Source organism: Lynx canadensis, chromosome F2 (genome assembly GCF_007474595.2).
Source record: "Lynx canadensis isolate LIC74 chromosome F2, mLynCan4.pri.v2, whole genome shotgun sequence".
Classification (NCBI taxonomy): domain Eukaryota; kingdom Metazoa; phylum Chordata; class Mammalia; order Carnivora; family Felidae; genus Lynx; species Lynx canadensis.
The window spans coordinates 66,429,140-66,451,651 of NC_044320.2; the positions used below are offsets into that span (position 1 = coordinate 66,429,140).

The following is a 22,512-nucleotide window of genomic DNA, read 5'->3' on the forward strand; positions in this document are numbered from 1 at the left end:
CAGCCTCTGCCCATCATCTGTGTTTAGCATTTGAGACGAAAATTGTTTGCTAACCATGATCCTTCTCTGTGTTCTGAACTATTCTGTGTAAAGGGAAACAAGCACAGGCACTGATGCCTGACACCCATATGGGTCAGGCACCTTCAGACTAATCATGTAACTGCTTTAAACTGTCATCCAGGGGCGCCTGGGTGGCGCAGTCGGTTAAGCGTCCGACTTCAGCCAGGTCATGATCTCGCGGTCTGTGAGTTCGAGCCCCGCATCGGGCTCTGGGCTGATGGCTCAGAGCCTGGAGCCTGTTTCCGATGCTGTGTCTCCCTCTCTCTCTGCCCCTCCCCCGTTCATGCTCTGTCTCTCTCTGTCCCAAAAATAAATAAACATTGACAAAAAAAAAAAAATTTAAAAAAAAAAAAATAAACTGTCATCCAGTAGATAGATAAGGCCATCTAACTTAGAGTTGTTAGAAAGATAGGGAGGATGTATGTAAAGTGCTCAGTGTCACGTCTCGTGCATGGTAGGCATTTAACAAATGAGAGCTGTCATTATCACATTATCATTGTAAGTCTATTGATATTAAAGATGGGATTGATGACATTTCCATTAAGAGAGGGAAAGCACAATATTATATATTAGGTTGAACCATATGAAATAAATGATCAATTTATTTTTGACCTATAGAAATGGCAATTTCTTCTAGTTCAACCTACTACATAATGTGTTTCATTTAAGTCACTTTTTCCAACTTTATCAAAATTTTCCTTTCACACATTGCCCCCAGAGACGTACTTCTGTCCTTCAAAACCTTCCTCAGTTACTAGAGTAAGCAAAGCAAGGAGTCTGGTGGACTTAAGGACCTAGTATCTAATACCACTAACTATATCCAGTCACATAACTTCATAAGGCCTTGGCTTCCCCATCTGTAGATTGGGAATAATTGTGCTTTCTTTAACAGGGATTTTGTGAAGATAAGAGATATTGGATGGGAAAGCACTTTTAAAAGTTAAAATCATTATACCAATGCAAGGTATTATTAATTTCACTAGACTATGCCACTTCAGAAAACATTAGCATTCAACATTTAATTTTTAATCATGTTTTTCTATAGAAAAACTGCATGTAAAAGAATAGAGAATTCATGCAATCATGCCAAATGATCAATATCAATCTTGACAATACTGTCAAATGGATATTAGAAGTAGAAGTAAATATATAGTGCTTTGTCATTAAAAATTGTACTTTGTCAAGATGAAATAAATGTGATAAGAGGAATAGTAAGAACCACTGTGTTCACAAGTGCCTCAAACATCAAGCTCTTATATTTATACCAGAAATCACACACATTAGAACAACTCACAAGGAAGACTGAGGAATTGCCTGCTTTCTTCCTTGGAGGTCTTTAAAATGGGTTGAGAAAGTTTGATTGTGGTGTGGTTTGCTTAAAGATAGGTATATAAACTCCATGACCTCCCAAAGCCACTTTCAGACCAATGGCTTTATCGATTCTAAGAAGGCACACTTTTCTTTTGCCTTCGAGGGAAGTTCCTTGCCTGTATCCTAAGCCGGGGCTATCGGTTAGTAAGGGGCGGTGATGTGTTTGGACCAGCTACTAGCAGAGGTGAATGTGGCTCAGTTCCCATCTGGAAGTTTTCTTCCCTTGTACGGTGAACTTTGGCCAACGCAGGGCACCTAGGGAGGGTCACCTTTAGTCAGCCTCAAAGGCGCTGTTAGTAGCTCCCACATATTCAGACTTCTTCTTGTGCCTTGTCCACATTTTCCGGAGGATGCTAGGGACACCGCAGGAAGCACTTCCTGTCAGCGGTAAGGAGGCTTCTGCCCCCTGGGGAAGTGTTGGATACTCTTCAGTCATCTTCTTGAGATGTCTGGATCTAAAGAGAAAAGCCAGGGGTGGGTAAGGAGGACAGTCATTTCACAGAGCCAGACTTTTAATTTTTTCCCTCAAGGAGTAGACCCCATTCATCACTCCCTAACTCACTCTTCCGCTATGTGCAGTATGGAGGATAGTGGCAGGGGCATAAATGTACATGTTGACTTGAGTTTTGCATACATGCTTGCCATCTTAATGCAACACTGAAGGCAGTGAGGGAGTTCCTGGTGGGGGGATTATCCCCTCCTGCTATTCTAGCTGCTGGTTCTGGATCAGTTAAATCATGGGGGTTATAAACTTGATTAGAAACTTTTCTTACGTACCTCTTTACCTTTGGGCAGGAGCCCTTAACCTTATTTATGAAGCGTTTCTGAGACCAGTGTGCCTACCAGCAGGCTCTGAATGACCTGTAATTACATTTATCTAATTAACCAAAAAACCCTCCCAAATGACACTTCTCTAAGTCTACAGAGTGGTGTTAATGAAGTGGAAACCATCAAAAACACTTCAGCTTAATCCTAGGGAAACAGTTGAGAAGACACTGCAGAGACCCAGGATTATTGCCCTCATTAAAAGGTAATTTAAAGCTGGCATGGATTTTGTTTTAGCATCTTGAGAGTCTGTAAACCAGGCCACCTGTTACTGTTCTGTGGCAGGACCAGGACTGTGTGGGGAGCCCTGCAGGCAGCAGGCGGGGAGACAGCACTTACCCTCTTGTCAGAACAGCTCCGTTCTCTGAGCCTGTGGCTGTCGCCTCTAGCGTGGCTGGGGCTTTCACGGAGATCCGGGCCACCGGAGGAATCTGGGTTGTGTGGAAGGGGAAGGGAATGTGAGGCTGTGGCCATGGTCCCAACTCTGGCACTGACGGGAGCCAGTTGACTAAATTGATCCACCACCTAGGACAATGGTCCTCACACTTTGCCAAGCATCAAATCTCCTCTGTGGGGCTTGTTAACACAGTGCTGGGCCTACCCCAGTTTCTGATTCAGCAGGTCTGATATGGGCCTGAGAATCTGCATTTGTAGCAGGTTCCTAGGTGCTCCTAGTCCCAGAACCCCACTTTGAGAACCACTGACCCAGAGAACTTGAGAGAGTTCTTACCTGAGAACCTGTCCCCCCTCATGTTCCCGTTGCCTGTGTCCACTTTGTTGTCAAATCCTGCAGATTCTTGCTTTAAAAGACTGCCTACATCAGTGCCATTCTCTCCATTTCCTCTGCTGCAGCCTTCAGATCCTGTCACCCGGGACCTCCTTGCTTCCAACCAGACCCACCACTTATCCCAGCCCCGCTGGATTTGCAGGGCCTCCCCGCTGCAGGCCAGACCTAGGCCAGCTCTGCAGCCCACACTTCCAGGCTCCTCAAAACTGGGCTCCACCTCATCTATGTGGCTCCAGCTTCTGGGATGCCTGTGGGTACTGTGACAGCTCTGGTCCCAGAAGGGCTGGTCCTGTCTGTCCTCGTGCTCATGCACAGCTCTGCATCTTCCCTTAGCTTTTCCTTGCTCTCTGGATTGAGCCTCATCTCTGCCTGTCCTTCAAGGCCACTTTTTCCAGGAAGTCTTTCCTCAGGCTGGTGGCCCAAGATGGTTTCTCTCTGCCCTTGTGTCCCGTGTCCTCGCAGCTCTGAGTACTTATGTGACATGTTTTGGCATTTCACCAATTCTGTCTTTGTTGTTGTTGTTGTTTTGTTTTGTTTTTACCAATTCTATCTTTCTACCGTTCTCTTCTTGTGTCATGTGCTTGTCTAGTCTCCTGATCCCCAGAAACGTGGCATGGTGTGTGTCAGGGTCTGGGACTTAATCCCTTTGGTGGCCCACTGCAGCCCTCCTAAAGAAGGTGGTGAGTGCTCAAGAAACATGGATTGAATTGAAAAGTAACTGAGGGCCTAACCAGGGCTAACTCCAGAGTTTGCTCAGTCAATGGGTATACACTATGCTTTGTTCCTTCACCCCAGCCCCGTTGAAAGCTCAGGGTCACCACATTCCTGGAATTGCTGGGAAATTCCAGGTCAAGGACATCATGATTTCACAGTCCCTTTCTCTCCTGAGCTGGCCAAATGTGTGGGCAGAGTTACTGTGCCACCTTGTGGCCTCTCAGGAGCTCTCCTCCCCATCAGGCCAACAGCCCAGCCCTGGGAACATACATACATACATCCCTCCTCTTCCACTGTCCTTAGTCCTCTTCCGGTGCATGGCAGCATTGAATCAGATTTAGCTGTGCAAGCTCTGAATCACTCTTTCACCCACCCTGGGATAAGGGGCCTCCTAAGAGCTGCATGACCCCAGCAGCACTGTCTCAGGCTCAGAGGAAAGGGTCAGTCATGCTGCCCTGCCTCCTTGTTCTCTGCATTAGTATTGCCCTCCTCCTTTGAAACTGTGTCCCCATTACTACCCTATCCCGTCTCAACTCATTCTGGCCTCTCAAATGCAGTTACCTCTCTGCCAAGGGTACTGTCTGACTGCAGCCCAGAGTCTGGGGGCAGGTAATCCAAGACTGTGAGCCATCCTCTACCCCTTAACCTTAGTCTTTTCTGGGCTGAGCTGTGGGCAGCTGTTAGAACTGTTGCAGCCTGACAGTCTGCATTCTGTGGTAGTAGCTCAGCCATCTTCAGTTTCTCCTAGGTACTAGGTGGGGGCAGGGGGCTCCTGATGAAACAGCTTGTCCCATCCCTACCCTTTGTAGGGTTTTCCTAGTACAGGGATGACCTAAGTGAGGTATTTAGATTAGATTTTTCTCCTCAGACTGGGAATGAAGTGCTCACTGCCCACTTTGTTCCTTAAGGACGAGGGGGCTGGCCCACACAATCTCCAGGATCTTTTCTGGTCCTCACATGGAATGATCTATCAATCTGGAGAGCTGATGCTCACACAGCCCAGGATGCCTGAGCTGACCTCACCTGTAGCCAGAATTCCACTCCCTACTGTGCTAACGCAGAGTACCCACATTCATGCCCAGAAGACAATGTAGATGTCTTCTGTGCTAGATCTGGACATGCACCACCTGATGGGGGCAGGCAGCAAATGGCTCTCAGCTCCTTTGGGTGGGCCTAGGATGCAGAGGGCCTCTCACCCCAGGGGATGCCCTCCCTGCTGACCCTGACCCACACTCCGTGGGGCAGCCCACATACCATAACAAAGCAAGGAGGAAACAAAGGCTTGGCCAGTTGGGCCCAACTCAGGACAATCTGGATGGGTAACACTTGCCCTGGAGCTCCTACCAGCAGGTATCAGGTGTGCATGGTGGTTTAGCAGTTGACTCTGCTCAATCCTACTTCCCTTCTCCTATCACACATACTGACCCCTAATGTACATCTCATACCCCATACCCCACATCTGAGTCTGCTTCCAGAAAACCTCACATGGAGCATATGTCCTCCAGAGTTGTCCTGACCTAAGATGGCTGGTGTTTTGTATTTTCACAATGTTCAAGACCCTTACATCTCATTACCCCTGCAGCTGCCCCTGGGAATCTGTCAGGCATTTCCACCTGGCATGTGCCTACCACAGAAACCACGCCTTTCCCCACCATGTTTGAGATGTCCACTAGGTAATATCTTCTGTTTGCCTAAAAGCTGAATTTCTGCCAAGAAAGAGAGCAACATCCAGTGGTGTGCTATAAGATGATAGACTTGGGGAGCAAAGAACCCTCAGGGAAGCTCTTCTGACCATCTTCAGGCCTGGAACCAAGGGCAGGGCAAGAAGTTTGAAGCACACCAGATAGAACTAACCAGGCTTATTTTACTTACCAAAGATTTTCCATATGCTCGATTCCCACACAGATTTGATGATTTGGGTTCTGAAATCCCCACTGCAAGGATGAACAGAGGAGGCATTAGTCAGTGGAACTCTGTGTTCTACTTCCCCCCTAGTTCTGTGTCGATGATCTCATTAGCTAACTGATCACAAGCTGGGAATTTCTAAAAACCTTCGTACCAAGCAGCAAAATCAGGCAGTAGGGTCAGGCAGTGGGGCAACTGTTGAGTGGGTAATCTGCACCCCTGGCACTCTTCCAGGGGGTGCTGAAACTAAGGTCTAATGAGATCACATGTGTGGAAGCATTTGATACTGTGTGTGCAGTAGGTACTCAGAGAATGTGCCCTTAGCTTGTCCTTCCCTCCTAGGGTGCAACATCACAAGAGGTTATCAGGGGTTAAGTCTTTACAGCTGGGATCTATTCAGCCTGCTGATCCTGGACGCCCCTCTGTGGAAATGAGCAGTGACGTCCTGCCTGTGTTGGGAAGCACTGCTTCAGAATGTGGGGGGGTTGGAGTTTATCAGAGTTCTGAGCCATTGGCTATGGAAGACACATGAGAACCTTCTTGCTAGGCCTTTTTTCCTGAGGCCCAACCTACTTCTGAATAATCTCTACCCTGACGTCTGCAGCTTCTGAGAATCAAGTTGTTGAGCTGAGGTAGCCAATAACAGGTGGGGGAAAGTTGCCTTTCAATATAATTCTCTCCTTGGGCAGACATTCCAGAACAAGCCCCATTCTTCACACTATAGCGGATAGAGATAAAACACTCCCCAACCCAAGGAAGAAAACATTTCAATGCCAATAAAATGAAGTTACAAGACTCCCAAGATTACATCATAACGTACAGTGCTCTGGCATAACAGCAGCTCACATTTTTGAGTATTTACTGTGTCAGGCACTGTGCGGAGTGTAAAACACATAAACATTGTCTCATTTAATCCTTACCATATAACCCCGTCAGGTAGATATAATAGTCCCCACTTTCTAGATGAGGAAATGGAGGCTCTGGAGATACATAACAATTAGAGGAAGCCGGGTGAGGATGATCTAGGGAATGGCAGACTGCTTTGGGGGTCTTGCAGGGCTGGGGAAGCTTGACTGAGGGACTCTGGGAGGTGTTTGCCAGGTAGAGACAGGGAGGGCAATCCAGGGTCAGGGAAGGACCAGGAAACTGAATATAAGGAAGTAGTCACAGAATCACCCCACAGCTCAGGGTTGCTGCTTATATGGACAGGCAGGGACAGGAGTGTCACAGGAGGTGGCCCTGGAGAGGTCAGCAGAGGGGGGTTCTGGGGGGCCTTGGGCATGGTCTGCAGGGCAGTGGGGATGGGAAGGACACTGAAGCAGAAGGATGGCAGAGGCAGATTTTTCTGCTTTAGAAGGACCCCTTTGGTAGCCTTGTATAGGGAGAGGGACTGGTGGCTGAGGGCCACGGTGGGGTGCTAGGCACCAGAGATGACGGGGTCTGAGTCCAGGTAACCTGAGGTAGGTACCAAGAGGGAGAGATGAGACATCCAGGAATTGACATTGTCAGTATTTAGTATGTGGCATAGGGGGTGGAGTAGGGATGGGGAGGACAAAGGGGATGTTAAGGAAAACATCCTACTTGAGGAAGGAAGAGCGGTTTGAAGGAGGAGGATGCATTCCATTTAAACAAGTTGATTCTCAGGTGCCTGAGGACATCCTGGTAGAGACATTCCAGAGACAGCCAATTCTCTTGGGCCCAGGAGGTGGGTGTCCCTATTCCAGGCACTTGAGGTTCACCTGCTCAGGGCCTCATGGTGAAGGCGTCTTCCTTCAGAGTTCCTGCAATTTCCGAGATCCTCAGAGAATCTTTCTCCCATGTGAGAAGTCTATGTCATCCAGGAACCTTCTCCTGTAGCTCAGAAAAGAAGCATGCCCCCAGATCTGAGATTCCTGGAGACACACATCCTTTTGATGGGAGGATGGGAGACTCATTGCTCAAGGCCAATACCAAGCCTTTCCCGTGGAAAGCACTGGGTCTGGCTTTGACTCAGAAACCTGCTGTCTCCCCCAACCCCCTCTGGAGTCTATCAGATTGGGGGAGCTGAAGGAATTGAATCCATGCCCAACTCGATCTTTTTTTTTTTTTTTTTTAAACCTGACTAGCACATTCCCTGCATGAGCTGACTGTCACATGTTGGGCAGATTCTCTCCATTTCATTACTTACTGTTTTCTTTCAGAATAAAAGACTGACTTGGGCAGTTAAGCTTCCACAGGCTACTTAAAAAGGAAGGAAAGTGGCCCCTAAAACTAGACAGTTGGGAAGACATTGTTCTCTAGGGGTGGAAATGAGGGGGGTATAGAGGCATTAGCTAGGAAATTAGAAGACCTAAGATTTACTCTCAGTTCTATTGCTAATAAGCAGTGTGACTTTGAGTCAAACAGTTTCTATGGTTTCAGTTTCCTTTTCTGTAAATGGGCATGGGGTGGTTGCAGATCAGTGGTTCTCTACCTTCAGTGTGCTTTAGAATCACTTGGGAGGCTTGTTAAATCAGAGATTATTGGGTTGTAGCCCAGAATTTGATTCAGTAAGTCTTAGGTGGGATCTAAAATATGCATTTACAGCAAGTTCCCAGGTGATTCTGCTGCTCTGGAGACCCCACTTCAAGAACCACCCATTAGACCATCTCTAAATCCTTGCTAATCAATATATTGTCTTCAGACCAACGTCATCAACATCATGGGGAAGCTTCTTAGAAATCTGGGGCCCTGCTAAGTCCTACTGAATTGAAATCTGCATGAAAACAAGATTCCCAGGTGATTCTTTTGCACATTAAAATTCGAGAAGCATGGCTGTAAATTCATTTTATGATTTTGTAGCGAAGATATTCTCTTTTTCTCTTTCTACACACACATGCACCCACCCACCCTCCTATATATAGACACAGAGAAAAATTTATCTCCTCTTAATTTGCAAGGCAGATTGTGGTTTTCCTAATGCTTTCACTCTACATATGTGTATATGTAATCACTTAGCTAGAGAATATGGCTTGATTTATGTGTTATTATATGTAGGATAATAAAAACAGGATCAGGGTGTTAGTGATCAAAGAAATCTTAGAGATCCAGTCCAGCATCTATGGAAAGAGTAGATGGATGGATAAAGATACATATTCCATGATGTATTATTTCAGTTCTTATATAAAATTGCTGACACTGAAAAGCCTTGAGAAGGACATCCCAGACTTTCTATTGTGTATTTTTGGAGTTAAATTATGAATTAGTTTAGGCTGTGGACATAACATAAATAACTTAAACCAGCGATTGAAGGTGAAATACCATCACAGACTTCAGTGGGCTAGATGCAGAATCCTGTTTAACTGCTTGGGGTGGAAGCCATTTTTCAAAATAGTGCTTAAGGTTAAGACTTACAATGTTTCCGGTTTCCAAAACAAATTTGTCCCTAAATTCTTTTTAGAGATTGTTGAAATAGCCCTAAGTCATTCACATTTACAATTCTGAGATCTTAAGATGGCAGTTTATGAAGGATTGTATAATTTACACACACAGCCTGTAAAATAATGTAAGCTTCTGTTTCTTCATGAGTCATGTCTACACTGGTTTTCTGTCCCCAAAACATAATGATTTTCATCTCCTCTTGAATCCAGCAGGACTTCCTGTGGAGCAAGATGGTAGATGAAAGCATTTGCTCATTACACACATCCAGGAGTGTTTTTCAGGTAGAAGGTGTTTTGTGTTGCAGCTGTAGGTGGGGCCCGAGAGCGGGTGCATTCAGAGCAGGAACATAACGCGCCAGCCCCGGCGGCGGGGGCGGGGGGAGGCGGGGGCGGGGGAAGCGCACGCCCCACGCCACAGGTGCTGCGCTCACCTGGCGTGATGGAGGACGCCAGGGAGGATCGTGAGGTTATTGGACAAAATGCAAGCCACGCCACAGACACTGTGGCTGCTGGTCTAAGCGCGTCGTTGCCCCCCAGGGAGATTCTAGGGACTCGATCCAGGACGCACATACCGGGTCTGGCTGGGGCCTTGGCAAGGTGGGGTCCCTGCTGCCGAGCACCGTGGAGCCTGCCCGACCTGCGGCCCTCGCCGTCGCGGCGGTCGCTGCGATGTGGCAGCAGCTCCAGGGGCCTCGGAGTGTAGAGGTCTGACTCGATCACCACCTGCCGGGAGGAGGAAGGACAGTCAGCTTGTTCCTCTCCTCCGATCTTCAGATGCACTTTGTGCCAACAGTGAATTACTGGAGTATTCCTTACTCCAGCGAATGCTACCAGCAGTGAGAGAACTTGGGTAAACTGGTCTCCAACAGTCAACTGTTTTATTCAATTTCAGCATGCCAAATGGTGCCATGGTGTAGGAAAATGAAGGTTCTGGGGGTTCCTCACCAGCAGCCCTTCACAGAGTCAGGAGCCTGAGCCATCACCTGGTTTGGTAACAGAACAGGCTATTTGAAATGAGAACAGTTCTGGGAATCAGGGTCTTCCAGTCTTTGAGCTAGGCAGACACCCTTGTTCACACAGAGGACAGTTTTCTGAATGCTCTAGCAGAGGGAAGAGCTAGGGAGAGGACTCGGAGCCCAACTGATTCTGAGGTTTTAAAAAGAAAGAAGCTGCTGGCAAGACGGAGCAGGCACAGCCCCCCTGCTCACGTTTCCCCTCCTTGCAGAACGCCTGTGTCAGGTGGAGCTGGGAGATGAAGTTCCACTGTGTGTGCTTCACTAAATGGAAACTCCAGAAAGCCAGACAGAATGCTAGGAGCTAAGGTGTTTTCAGTAATGATCACCTGCTGAATAGTTATCTTGGGAAGTACATTAAAAAGAAACACCCCTTTCATCAGGACCCACCAAAATGGGCCTTAAAAGTTATAACAAACATACTTAAATCACTGGAATAATTTAAATGTAAAAAGTTGAAACAAATAATACTGTATTTTATCTTAATACCAGGAGTGATGAAGGGAACCTTAGCAGTTCTTGGCTCATACCCTGCATAGTATTATACATATCTAGGACATTGGGGTCATTCATTCTGAATTTCTTCACTTCTTTGAAGCTGGTTAGTTATCTCCAGTAGTACACCATGGCTTCTCTGAGGTTAGCATACACTCATTCTCTTGCTCCTTCAGCAGATATCCTGTGAGGCCATGTTCTGTGCCAGATCCTGGGCACTGGGGGCATCTGTGAATTAGGTGGACCCACCTCAGCCCCGTAGTCTGACCTGTGATAGATCCCCCTCAGTTGTCCATACAGAACAACTGTGCTGCTTTTGGAGGATGCTGAAGCAAATAAGACTAAATTTATAAATATTTTAATAGGGTTATAATTCAATTTAGTGGAGAAAAATTGGATTTTTAATAAATAGTGTTAGAATAAATGTCAGGTCACTGGAGGAAATGAATCCGTGTTCACACTTCTCATACTAAAGTAAATACCAGACAGATAAAGATACATGTTCAAAACAAAACAACAAACACTAGAATTGAATATGGCTCAATACAACATTTGTTACATATGAGGAGGAATTATCCCATGTATGTAGAACTCTTACAAATCAATAAAGAGGAAGAAAACAACAGAAAAATGGGGCAAAAAACATGAGCTGGCAATTAACCATAGAAATACAAATGCTAAACATGAAAAGGTGTTGAATAATAATTAAATGCAACTGAAAACAAAGTTCTTTGTTTTGTTTTTTGTTTGTTTTCTCCTCTCAGATTGTCAGTGATGAAGAAGGGAACTCCATTTGGGGTCATGCAGACTGGAGTTCACACCTGACTTTTGACACCTTGTGGTTATGTGAAAAGGAGATCGATATTCTTGTGTGTCCTTGCTGTATTGGGGCATGGTAAATGCCTGTCATTTGTAGAGATTCTATTAGCATGGCTTGCGCTGTCTCTTTGTGCCACATATTTATCTACAGAATCAGCAGTTCATATCTCCCAAAGAGTAAAATGGGAGAAGCTGTCACTCTTTGCTTCAGTTTACCACAAATAGTCCTTTGCTTAGAAAATTAATATATCCCAAATTTGGTCTTATCTGAATTAGGAAATTAACTCTTCTCAAACCCATTTTAGGGCCCAGACTCATTCATTCTGTGCCTTTGGAGAAAGCTGATAATTGAGGAGCATGTAGGATTAGTCCTTTTTCTCCTCTGGGCACTGCAGAAGGTGGTCCCTCCACCCCCCCTCCCCGATAACTTCAAATATTTATTCCTTTTTCCTCCCATTGTACCTAAGGTATACAATGTGTTGATTTGATACATTTATAAATTGCAGTATGATTAGAAGGTGGTGTTTCCATTGAGCTGGGGGCAGCATGGATCCACCTTGCACCAGCTCACTGGGGACTGTGAAGCACAGCAGTGAGTGTCCAGCACTGACCACCCTGTACTAACAGTCCCCTCTGCTCTCCCCTTACCTTCCTTACCCTTGGCACTGTACTTAGCCATGATGTTGCCCCAGAATACTGGAAATTTCTGGATTAATGGTTGTTCAGGGCTCCATTCCCCTGGACACGTAATCTTTGGCCTAAAGGCCTTCCTCTGGAACATGAACCTCCAGGTTGAACAGGAGAGACCTGAACCTCATTACTGACACAGGGCTCTCAGCTGTCAGTGGTATTTCTGGTTTTATTTTCATTCTGTCAGCATTCTTCTAAGTGAGGGGGAGTGAAAACTGGTATGTTTTCAGATCTACTTTGTACAAGGAGAAAGTAAGGCAGGTAATGAGAGCCTGAGGAGTCCATGGGGGAAACCCAACATTTCCTCCTCTGAAAGGGAAGCAAATGTTCCCTTTCAGGAACAAGAAACCACCTCCGCAGTCCCTTCTCTGCACCGTGGGGTGGAAGAAGAGAACTGGGAAGGATAGAGGCATTAGCTGCTCAGCCCTCTGCTGGATGCAGGAGGTTTCCTGGGGATGGGGATGAGGCTGGTTACTTCCCAGGTCATGACTTAGGGCCAAGTGCCTCTTCTGGGTATCTTCTACAGTCCCCAAAGGATGCCAATGGCAGGAAAGGAAAGAGAGAGGTGTTCAGCTCTAAGAGGGCTCCAGAGGAGTACATCGGGCCCATACCAGGGAATGGACAGCTGAATGGATGGCTGTGGCCTTCTGAAAGCCTGGGTTATTTTCTGGTCTGTAGGGCACAGTTTGAACTTGCAACTGCTGCTGGTCTTAGAAAAAAATGATCTGAGAGCAGGCTCTTTAGCACCCTGAGTACAGGGGTAAGACCGGGGAATGAGGAGAGGGAAGGGGGAGACCTGGTTAAATGCTGGATTTTCCTTTCCTAGTTAGCAAACTGCCTTCTGAAAGTAGGGGAATGTACTAGTGCAGTATGCTGATGATCCCCTGCTGGTCTTGGGTCAGAGATTGGAAGAACAGAAGGCATGGGCTAATACCGAAGCCTCAGGATTCCATCTACTGACATCCTTGATTCACACTTCTGTTTGAAGTCTAGGGGGCTGGTGGGGCGTTGGAAAGATAGGTGAGACCTAAGTGATGGAGAATCATCATGATTTAGGGCTGATGGGATCCATAGCAATGTTCTAGCCAACTCCCTAATTTTATACATAGGGAGGCTGAGGCCAAGAGAGGTCATGTGTCTTCAAAGTCACAGAGCTATAAGGGGCAGAGCCAAGGATGAGAGCCATGATTTCATGACTTCTAAGTGAGTGCTTTTTGTAAAACCTGTAGAAATGCCTACATCCAGATAAGAAATTTCAAGTACAATTGATTGCTCAGTGCATTTTGAAAAATCAGTAGATTTCTAGACCAATTTCTCCCCGGCAAGGTTGAAATCTGGGAAGAATGTGACATTTACACATTTTATTTCTCCATCTTTCCTGGTGGTGGTACTTATGCTGCTCATTATCCTGGGACTGGCAATCAGTGGCAGTGGCTCCACTGTACTGGGAGGCCTAACTGACCATACCTTAGTGACGCTGTGGCACTAAGGATGGCTTAGAGAGGAGAGATATTTGTAAAGGAAGGAACCTGACTCCACATGGTAGCCCAAGGAGTGGGAATAGATACAAATAAGAATTTCAGGACAAAGAAAGTCATAGACATTGGTAGGTTTGAGCAGTTGCAAAATACTGTTTTTCTTGGGAACTCAAAGGGAAGCCAAGAGCCAGTTGGATGAAGAAACAAAAAATCCAACAGTTCTTTCTTTAGGACTCACTTTCCTCATCTTAGGTAGACTAAAACCTTTCTTGTCTTTTCTAATTTGAATGTTCTGTACAGCTAGGCTAAGTTTTGCAAGCAAAGGATGAGTCAGGCTGTTAGGGGAAGTGAGAAATTTAGAGAAGAGATCAAAGGCCAGAGGGTCTTATTAAGTTGTCTCACCCAGAAGATTGCATAGTTGAAAACAAGACCCTAGCTTCCGATTTTATTTTTTTAATCGAAAGCAAATTTTAATATGTATTCATATACTTGAGTCATTTTTTTCTCTGAGTAAAAATATTTTGGAGAGGGAGAGTCGTAAACCATAAACATAACAGTCTTTCTCAAAAATTTCCACTCCCAAGAAACCTGAGAGCCTGGTTCTACAGTGCCTGGTTGAAGTCAATTGGATATTCCAGGAGACTGTGCCCCATGTTTTGGTTCTTTTATGTATCTTAGGCCTGTGTGGCTTCATCATCACTACTGAGAGTTGTCTCCTTTATTTAGGTTCTAAATCTTAACTATTGGAAAGCATAATGATTTAGTTTCCATTTTAAAAGCTTTTGTAAATACTGTTCTATCATTATAAAGCCAGTAGGTATTGGTATTAGGAGTGATTCAGACAGGGACATTGTTTAAGGTTAGAAATTCAAAGCAAGAACTTGGTTGAGAACCAATGATTCCCAATTCCCAAGAGATCTGCTCTGATTCTTGAATGATTTGTGTCTCCTTCAAATCCAGATGCCCCTTGAGCGAAAAGTGTGTTGTGAAACTTTTCTTAAATTCTAAATTACCTGCAGACAACGATTTCCCTTTCCATTTTTGGTAACATTCACTACTCCTTGAAAGTTGGGAGCATTTTTCTTTGAGACTGTGGGCTTAAGTTTTCAAGGACCAGGAAAAAGGTAAGAATCTCTTGCCCTACCACAAAGAAATTTTCCATCTATTAAAAGCCCTTTTTTGAGCACCTGGTGGCTCAGTTGGTTAAGCATCAGACTTTGGCTCAGGTTATGATCTCGTGGTTTGTGAGTTTGAGCCCTGCATCAGGCTCTGTGCTGACAGCTCAGAGCCAGGAGCCTGCTTCAGAATCTGTGTCTCCCTCTCTGCCCCTTCCCCACTTGGGCTCTGTCTCTCTGTCTCTCTCTCTCAAAAATAAAATTAAAAAAAACTAAAAAATTTTAAAAGTCCTTTTCTTTCTTAATATATAAAATATTCTTAAAAGTCATTTTAGAAAGACGTACAACAGAAAAATGGGCAGAAGACATGAATTAGGAATCTGTAGAGAAAAAATATTCAGATCCCTGAAAATGTGAAGAATGATATTAATAATTAAAGAAATGCAAATTAAAACAAGATATTTTCACCTATCAGATTGTCAAAGATTAAAAACATTGTGACATACAGTATTGACTTGGGTATTCTGGTAAGAGTACTTGAAAACAGTTGCTAAGAATTTGGCAACATTTTCTTCAATGTTCATATCCTTTTAGCATTTTCTTATTTAAAATTGGATATAATTGATATATAACATGTAAGTTTAAGGAGTACAATGCATTGATGTGATGACGCAGCGTTTTCATATCTATGAATTTATCCTCAAAAATATTTGCATAAGAGCATGAAAGATATGTTCAAAGATATTGCTTGTGGCATTGTTTTAGTAGAAAGAAAAATTACCATTTGTTGGTAATTTGGTTAAATAATCTAGAAGACTTCAGATTTGATTTGGGTAGAAAATTATATAGTACATTCATATAATGGTATGGTATGCAGTCTTCATAAGGAAGAGGTAAATCTATATGTATTAATTGGCATGTAAAGATATTCAAGATTTATTGTTTAGTGAAAAAAGCAAATTGCACAACAGTATGTTATTGAGCAATGAAGCACAATAATGATATGCTAGTATATGGGAAATTTTCACTTAAAAAGTGCCAACTCTGGGGTCCTTGGGTAGCTCAGTCGGTTAAATGTCTGACACTTGATTTCGGCTCAGGTCATGATCTTGAGGTTCTTGAGATCAAGCCCTGAGTTGGGCTCTGTGCTCGCAGCATGGAGACTGCTTGGAATTCTCTCCCTCCCTCTCTCTCTCTCTGCCCCTTCCCCACTCATGCCCTTTCTCTCTCTCTAAATAAATAAATAAACATTTAAAAAAAAGTTTAAAAAGAAAGTGCCAATATTAATTGAATGCTTAATGTGTCACAGGTTCTGGGCTAAGCACTTTACATGTATTAAGTCATTTGCTCCTTCCAATGGTTCTTGAGATGTGTGCTCCTATTATTCCCATTTGAATGCTCTTTAGCATTCAAATTGAGTCCAGTATGGTGGGCAACTTGCTCAAGGTTACCTAGCTAGAAATGAATAGGACTGGAATTTAAGCCCAGGCAGTTTGACTCAAAGTCTGTATACCTAACTGTTCTGTTCTACAGCTTTTTAGAATTTTCTGATATTATACTTTATATGTTCATATTATTTGAAATTTTATAATGGGCACATATTACTTTGGGAATTAAAAAAGTAATGTTTATAAAACAATGACTAAAACCCCGTCTCATTCCCAGGACACTTAAATTCTTTTTTTTTTTTTTTAATGTTCATTTTTGAGAGAGAAAGCATGAGCAGGGGCAGAAAGAGAGGGGGTCAGAGGATATGAAGCAGACTCTGCACTGACAGCAGTGAGCCCGATGTGGGGCTCAAACTCACAAACTGTGAGATCATAACCAGAGCCAAAGTCGGACACTCAACCAACTGAGCCACCCAGGTGCCCCTCCCAAAATTCTTTTTAATGGAGAAGAGGCTTTAAAAAATTGAGATACTTAGAAGATCAAAATGGTGTTCTATGAAAAATTGTGATAGAAACTCCAGCATAACTGAGGGGAAACAATCAGCAGTTCAACCTTTTCAATGAAAGTACAAAGATGTATTGACAATTTTTGTATAAAGAAATCTGTAAGTAAAATGAGAAATTTACAGTACCATTTGGCTTTAATGACATGTAAACTAATTTTAAGGTAATGTATATGCTTATTAGAATAGCAAAGATAATACAAAAAAAATGAAAGTTGATGTTAGTGAGGTTGGAGGCAAATGGAAAAGCATTGCTGGAAGCCTGGCAGCCATTCAGAATTCCTGGTAATATGTGACAAAACTGAAAGCAGAAACCATTTTTTTAAAAAAATCACTATTCTCCACATCTAGCAGTGTCTCTTACATATAGTAGGAATGCAAATATGGGATGGATGGATGGATAAATGAAACTATTCTTATCCTTTTACTTGTTAATTCACCAAGGAATTAATCCAAAAGAATAATATTTACTACAAATTAATTGCACTGCTATTTATAATAGTGAAACAATGGAACATAGCCAATTGCCAACAATAGAAGAACACTTAGGTCAGGGATGCTATACTCACATCTTGGACTCTCTTTAAATAAGAACAACAATTTTTTAAGAGAGTAAGATTTGCTCTATGTGTCTGGGGAAAATGGCAGAATTGGGGTGGTGAAGTCCAATACGGGGCTGTTTGCTGCCTAGTTGACATTTGTCAATCATTTTGGTGAAGTGGAGGACAGGAAATACAGAACAGCAGTATGCGATAGAGAAAAACTTCATGGTTATTGAGAGCAGGGCAGAGGGAATGAAGAAGCTATATGCTGCTTTTGAACTGAAAACCAACAAAAGGGATGAAAACTGAAGTTGTCCTTACATTCTTGGTCAAGAGGTGTTGAGAACTTTTGACTCTTCTTCTGGCTGGACTGGACACTGCAAAGAGAGAGAAAGGGATAGTTTTAGAGAACACTGGCGAGGCTGATGTAGCCTCAGAGAGGGTTTGCACCTAGAGTGGGGAGGGGCAAGTGGGGAGAATGGGGTGTGATTACAATTTTAGGTGTTACTAAAATTCATAGCAGCATTACTCAAAATAGCCAAAAGGTGGAAACAGCCCAAATGTCCACTAACAGATGAATGGGTAAACAGAATGTGGTATATATATACAATGGAATATTATTCAGCCTTAAAAAGAAGTAAAATTCTGATACATACTGTAACATGGATGAACCTTAAAAACATTAAGCTAAGTGAAATAAGCCAGACACAAAAGGACAAATATTGTATGAGTCCATTTATGTGAGATACCTAGAGTAGTTAAATTCAGAGACAGAAAGTAGAATAGAGGTTACGAAGGGGTTGGGGGAAGAAAGGAATGTGGGTTGTTATTTAACAGGGATGATGAAGAGTTCTGGAAATGGATAGTGGTGATGGCTGCACAACAATGTGAATGTACTTTGTGCCACAGAACTGTATACTTATAAATGGCTAAATGGTAAATTTTATATTATGTATGTTTTATCACTACAGTAAAAAGCTTAAAAAATCAACCATTAAAACATGTTAGTTGGTGGGAAAAGGTGTGTACTTTGTTGAAATGGAGATACTCAGACATCTGTTTTCCATATTGCTGCTAAAATGATATACTTGGAACTGAAATCTTCCATGTCACTGCCCTGCCTAGAACTGAGATGACTTCTTGTCACCTACCAGATAAGTGATCAGAGGAGTGCTGGCTGGTGGTATTTTCTGCAGAGCACCTACAGCCATGAAATCTGGAGTACGGTGTGCTGGTTTATAGCCAGGGTTCCCGATTCCTTTCACGTGAGGATGAATTGGAACAGGACCCTTTGCCAATTACGTGACTTGGGCAAATTACCCATCCTTTCCACACCTTACTCTCCTCATCTGTAAGACAGGGTAATTAATAGCAACCATCTCAGAGGGCTGTGACAGGTGTTAAATTAATTTTTATAACGCCCTTGGTCCAGTGCCCGGCAAAGAGAAAGTTCTCAGGAATTAGTGGTTTTTACGATTTTCTTTCTTCTATCTCTGCAGACTGAAGGCAGGTGGAAAGAATAGGTGATAACTTCTAAGTTAGCATTCCTTCAGGATTTCTCTTTCTGGAGTTTTCTCCATTTCTTCCTACTGTCCCCTGACTCCCCTCACGAATGCCTCCCCATTGCTGTTTATCCTCAGAAGAATTATTTTGAATGCTGTGGTATTATTCACCCTAGAATTAAACCCATTTTAGTGTGTTGCTCAGGAAATAACTTCTGGTATAACTTCTTGGTAAAACCACAGCTTTTATCTTTGGTATTTACTGTGAATTTTGTCTATGAAATCTTTCCCTTCAAGTAAGGTTCTTTCTCTCCAGAAAGTAAAAATCCACACTTATTCTCAGTCATAGACTTGATCCCATGCCTTTAAGCTGAACCCAATATATGTATGTATGTGTGTGCTGGACAGGAGGATATAATACAATAACATAAATGTAATAATAGCTCGCATTGAGCTTTACCAGCTGATGGCTAATTTGCCTTATCTCATTCACTCTTCTAGCAACTCTGTGAGCTAGGTATTCTTTATTAACTACGTTTTATTGGTGTGGATACTGAAGGTTAGGGGCCACACAGCTGATTGTGGAACAAGGCCCTATACTTTTAACCATTGGCCACACTGTCCATGCTGCTGAAGCTGTGCTCAGAAACTGTTTTGGTCATTTTAGTCATGCTAAACGATAGCATTTGGAAAAGGGCATACCAGGGAGGACTGTAACACTTGTTAGATAAAATTAAGCCAACTTCTATTTCTGCTGTTAAAGAATGTGGGGACATAATGAAGAGTTACCAATCTCTCTTATAAGCAGTTACTTAAGAAGACCTAGCACAGTCTTCTCTCACTGAAAGCCCTCTGCTTGATAGCTTTGGAGAAGGCAAGATGAGGCAAAAAATAAAAACAAATAAAAGAGGTGAACTTCTTCCATTTATGGTTCAATGTAAAACTGCAAATACTCCTTTTCTAGAGAACTTCCTGAGCAGTGACATGTCCATGAATACTAATGAATATTTGGTTTATTACCCGGAGATGGCCATGAATGAAAATGGCAAGAAAGGAATATAGGATTAAACATTTATCTTTGACTGAATATTCATTGCTGTAAATATGGAATGAAAATAGAAATCATTTTGTAAGTGATATATTTAATGGTGCTTACTACATGCTGTTTTAGATGCATTATATATTTTATCTATATTTCAGTTTTCCCTCCATAATAACCCTGGGAGATAAATTCTAGCTCTCCCTTTTACAAAAGTGGAAACTCAGACCCAGAGAGGTGAAGTAGCCTGACCAGGGTCACACAGTGCGGAAGTGGCAGTTGTCTCTTGACCACTATGCTAAGCAAATGGGATCAGAGGCCATATTTTAAATTATTTTATTCAGGTGAAGTGTGACATTGCTCTTGAATTGTTGAATAAGTTTTTAATTAAAAAGGGCCATTGGGCTTTGATTTTTTTCTCTCTTTAAAAATTGTTAAATGGGAAAAAATTACAGAAAATTGACATTTTAACATTTTCATATTTGCTTCCAATTTGTTTTTTTGTGTAAAAGAAATAAAAAAATTAGGCAAGTTTAGATTCCCTTTCTACTCTCCCCCAATTCTGCTTCCGTCCCTCCCCAGGGCTAATAAGATCACTAATTTTATCTGCATCTTTCCAGCCTATGTTTTCATACTTTCTCTGGATATATATCCATAAATAATGTATAGTGTTGTTTTTTATTTCCAGATGTAGTAACTGTTATCATACATATAAAATTTTTCAGCCTGCTTTTTTTTTTCACTCAACATTATGCTTTTGAGATCTGTGTATACACATAGATCTAGTTCATCCCTGTTGACAACTGTGGAATATTCCATAGTATGATGATACCACATTTTACCCCTCTCCTCCTCAAGGACATTTATTTTCAGTTTTGCTCTCCTAGAATCAATGCCACTGTGAACGTCCATGATAAAAGTATCCAGCAGTGCAACTGCCGGGTCAGAGGGTGGTAGGCTTTGACTTTCAGGTACTTTTCAGAGTCTCTAGAGTTCCAACTCCTGCACGTGGGCAGACTCCTAGCTCTTTTTTCTCTCTCTGTATGTGGCAATAGATGTCAAAAGCTTTATTTATGTTCTGCTGGCTGTCTCTTTGTGACCAGGCTGAGTCTCTCCCTTCCCCCCCTGAGCAGTGGCCCTGTCAGTGGCTGACACGGGAAGAAGAAAAGAATTGTTTGAACAGGGGGTCACAACACCAGCAAACATCCAGCCCCCTTCATTCAAGTCTGACAATGAAACCAGGGCTAAGCCAGAGTCCCAGGCTCTCCCAGCAAGGCAGGGGCTGCAGGGAGGGACAGAGGGAGCAGGAGAGAGGGCTGAGCTTTGGAGGGGATGGACGGGGGAACTGTCCAGTAACCAGACACCTGCTGTCCTCTGAGCTTGAACACAAAGCCCTTCCTGGGACTTGACACCATTCACCCTGGAGCACAAGGGCTTACAGAGTCACACTTTTTGGCAGTGCTAGCTCGAGGTGAAGTTTGGGAGCATGGCCCTGGGATCTGTGTTAGAGGCCAGCCCTGGGTCAGGGCACTATTTGACCACTTTGTTAGACTTTAGGCCAGTGCTGGGGTTATTTCCCCTCACATTTCACAGCATAGCTCGGAATCATACTTTTGAGCCAGCTGGTTCTCATTTCAAAATCCACTTGCTCATTGGAGAACATGAAAGAATCTCTCTGGCTGCCCTGGGAATTTTGTTTTCATCTCTCTTTCCTAAAACAATGGCTTGCTGTTACTTTCATTCGGTGGCGTATTGGGTTGCCAGTGTTCAATTAAGTGAAACTGGGAGTATTTAACCGCCCTCATTCCCACCCCACCCCCTTGATCAATTGTTTCTCAATGATTAATGTCTATCCATGTACCTTATTTTAAACAACAACAATACCATCAAAACAGAGAGCCCATCAAACCCTCTGAGAGACCCGAGGAAAACCATAGTAAAACAGCACGTGATTGTCCTTACCCTCCGGCATAAGGTGCCGCTAAGGAAACAGTCAAGGGCAATTTTACTCACCCTTGGAAGGGATCACGGTGGTGAAAACTTCTATATTTTCATCACTGCAGCTGTAAATCTGATGCATCGTTTCAGCCTTCTCTCCCCCAAAGTGCCGGGAACCGGAAGCCTCTCTCTGAACCCCTAGTCGCGAGGTTTCCTAATCCAGTCTGGCTCGGGGATCATTGTGCAGGTCCACAAAAGACAGGCTGGTGCTGTGATCTCATCTCATTCCAGAGTCTTCACTGCAACATTTTCTAATCCCATCTGTCTTTTTTTTTTTTTTTTATGAATCCTATTATTGTAAACCTTTGATTGAGTGTGGAGGCTTCAGTCCCCTCCCAGCCAGGATGTATTTAACATTTTTATTTTGCCTGTCTGCCGCAGTGATTTTGGAAATCTTTTGTGAAGTAATGATGAAGTGAAATTGCCGACTTGGTTAACGCCAAGCTTGGCTGGAGAATTTCACCCAAAAGGAAACATGAATTTTGGTACCAGCAATTACTCTCTTCATTTTAGAAATGAAGGGGCTCCCCCCCTGCCCCCCCTTCCCAATAACAGGATATTCAGTAATCTGTGTGTTAATTTGGCGTCCTTCTATGTTTCTATTTTAAACAAAAGGACTATTTTTCCAGAGCCTTTTCGCCTCATGCCCGTATGTGACAAGGCTGACAGTTCTAGAGAGCCGTCTACAACCTTGCAGGTGCTTGCAGAGACATGGTGACAAGCAGTGCCCCGACACTCAAGGTGTTACAGGAAGATTAGATTTACAGGAAGATTATGTTTTTGTTATCCTAAATATGCTAATATATCTTA

At 43.4% G+C, this 22,512-nt stretch overlaps 1 protein-coding gene across 1 annotated transcript; it reads right to left on the reverse strand.

Moving 5' to 3' along the window:
* Nucleotides 1-420: 420 nt before the first annotated feature.
* On the reverse strand, nt 421-22,336 carry VXN (vexin). The gene is made up of 6 exons (XM_030304447.1): nt 21,718-22,336; nt 17,485-17,540; nt 9,633-9,783; nt 5,630-5,691; nt 2,596-2,687; nt 421-1,886 (listed from the first exon to the last, which is right to left on the reverse strand). Exons 1-6 carry the CDS (start codon nt 21,782-21,784, stop codon nt 1,703-1,705), a joined length of 612 nt encoding a protein of 203 aa, XP_030160307.1. The 5' UTR covers nt 21,785-22,336; the 3' UTR covers nt 421-1,702.
* Between the last annotated feature and the right edge of the window lie 176 nt (nt 22,337-22,512).

Bases quoted from the DNA above. Each gene is read 5' to 3' on its own strand.
- VXN (XM_030304447.1), bottom strand. From the start codon at position 21,784: ATGCATCAGATTTACAGCTGCAGTGATGAAAATATAGAAGTTTTCACC. The intron at 5,692-9,632 runs GTATGTGCGTCC...TCATCCTTGCAG, and splicing joins CAAGGCCCCAGCCAGACCCG to TGGGGATTTCAGAACCCAAA. The intron at 1,887-2,595 runs GTAAGTGCTGTC...TTTTCTCTTTAG, and splicing joins GGAGCTGTTCTGACAAGAGG to ATCCAGACATCTCAAGAAGA.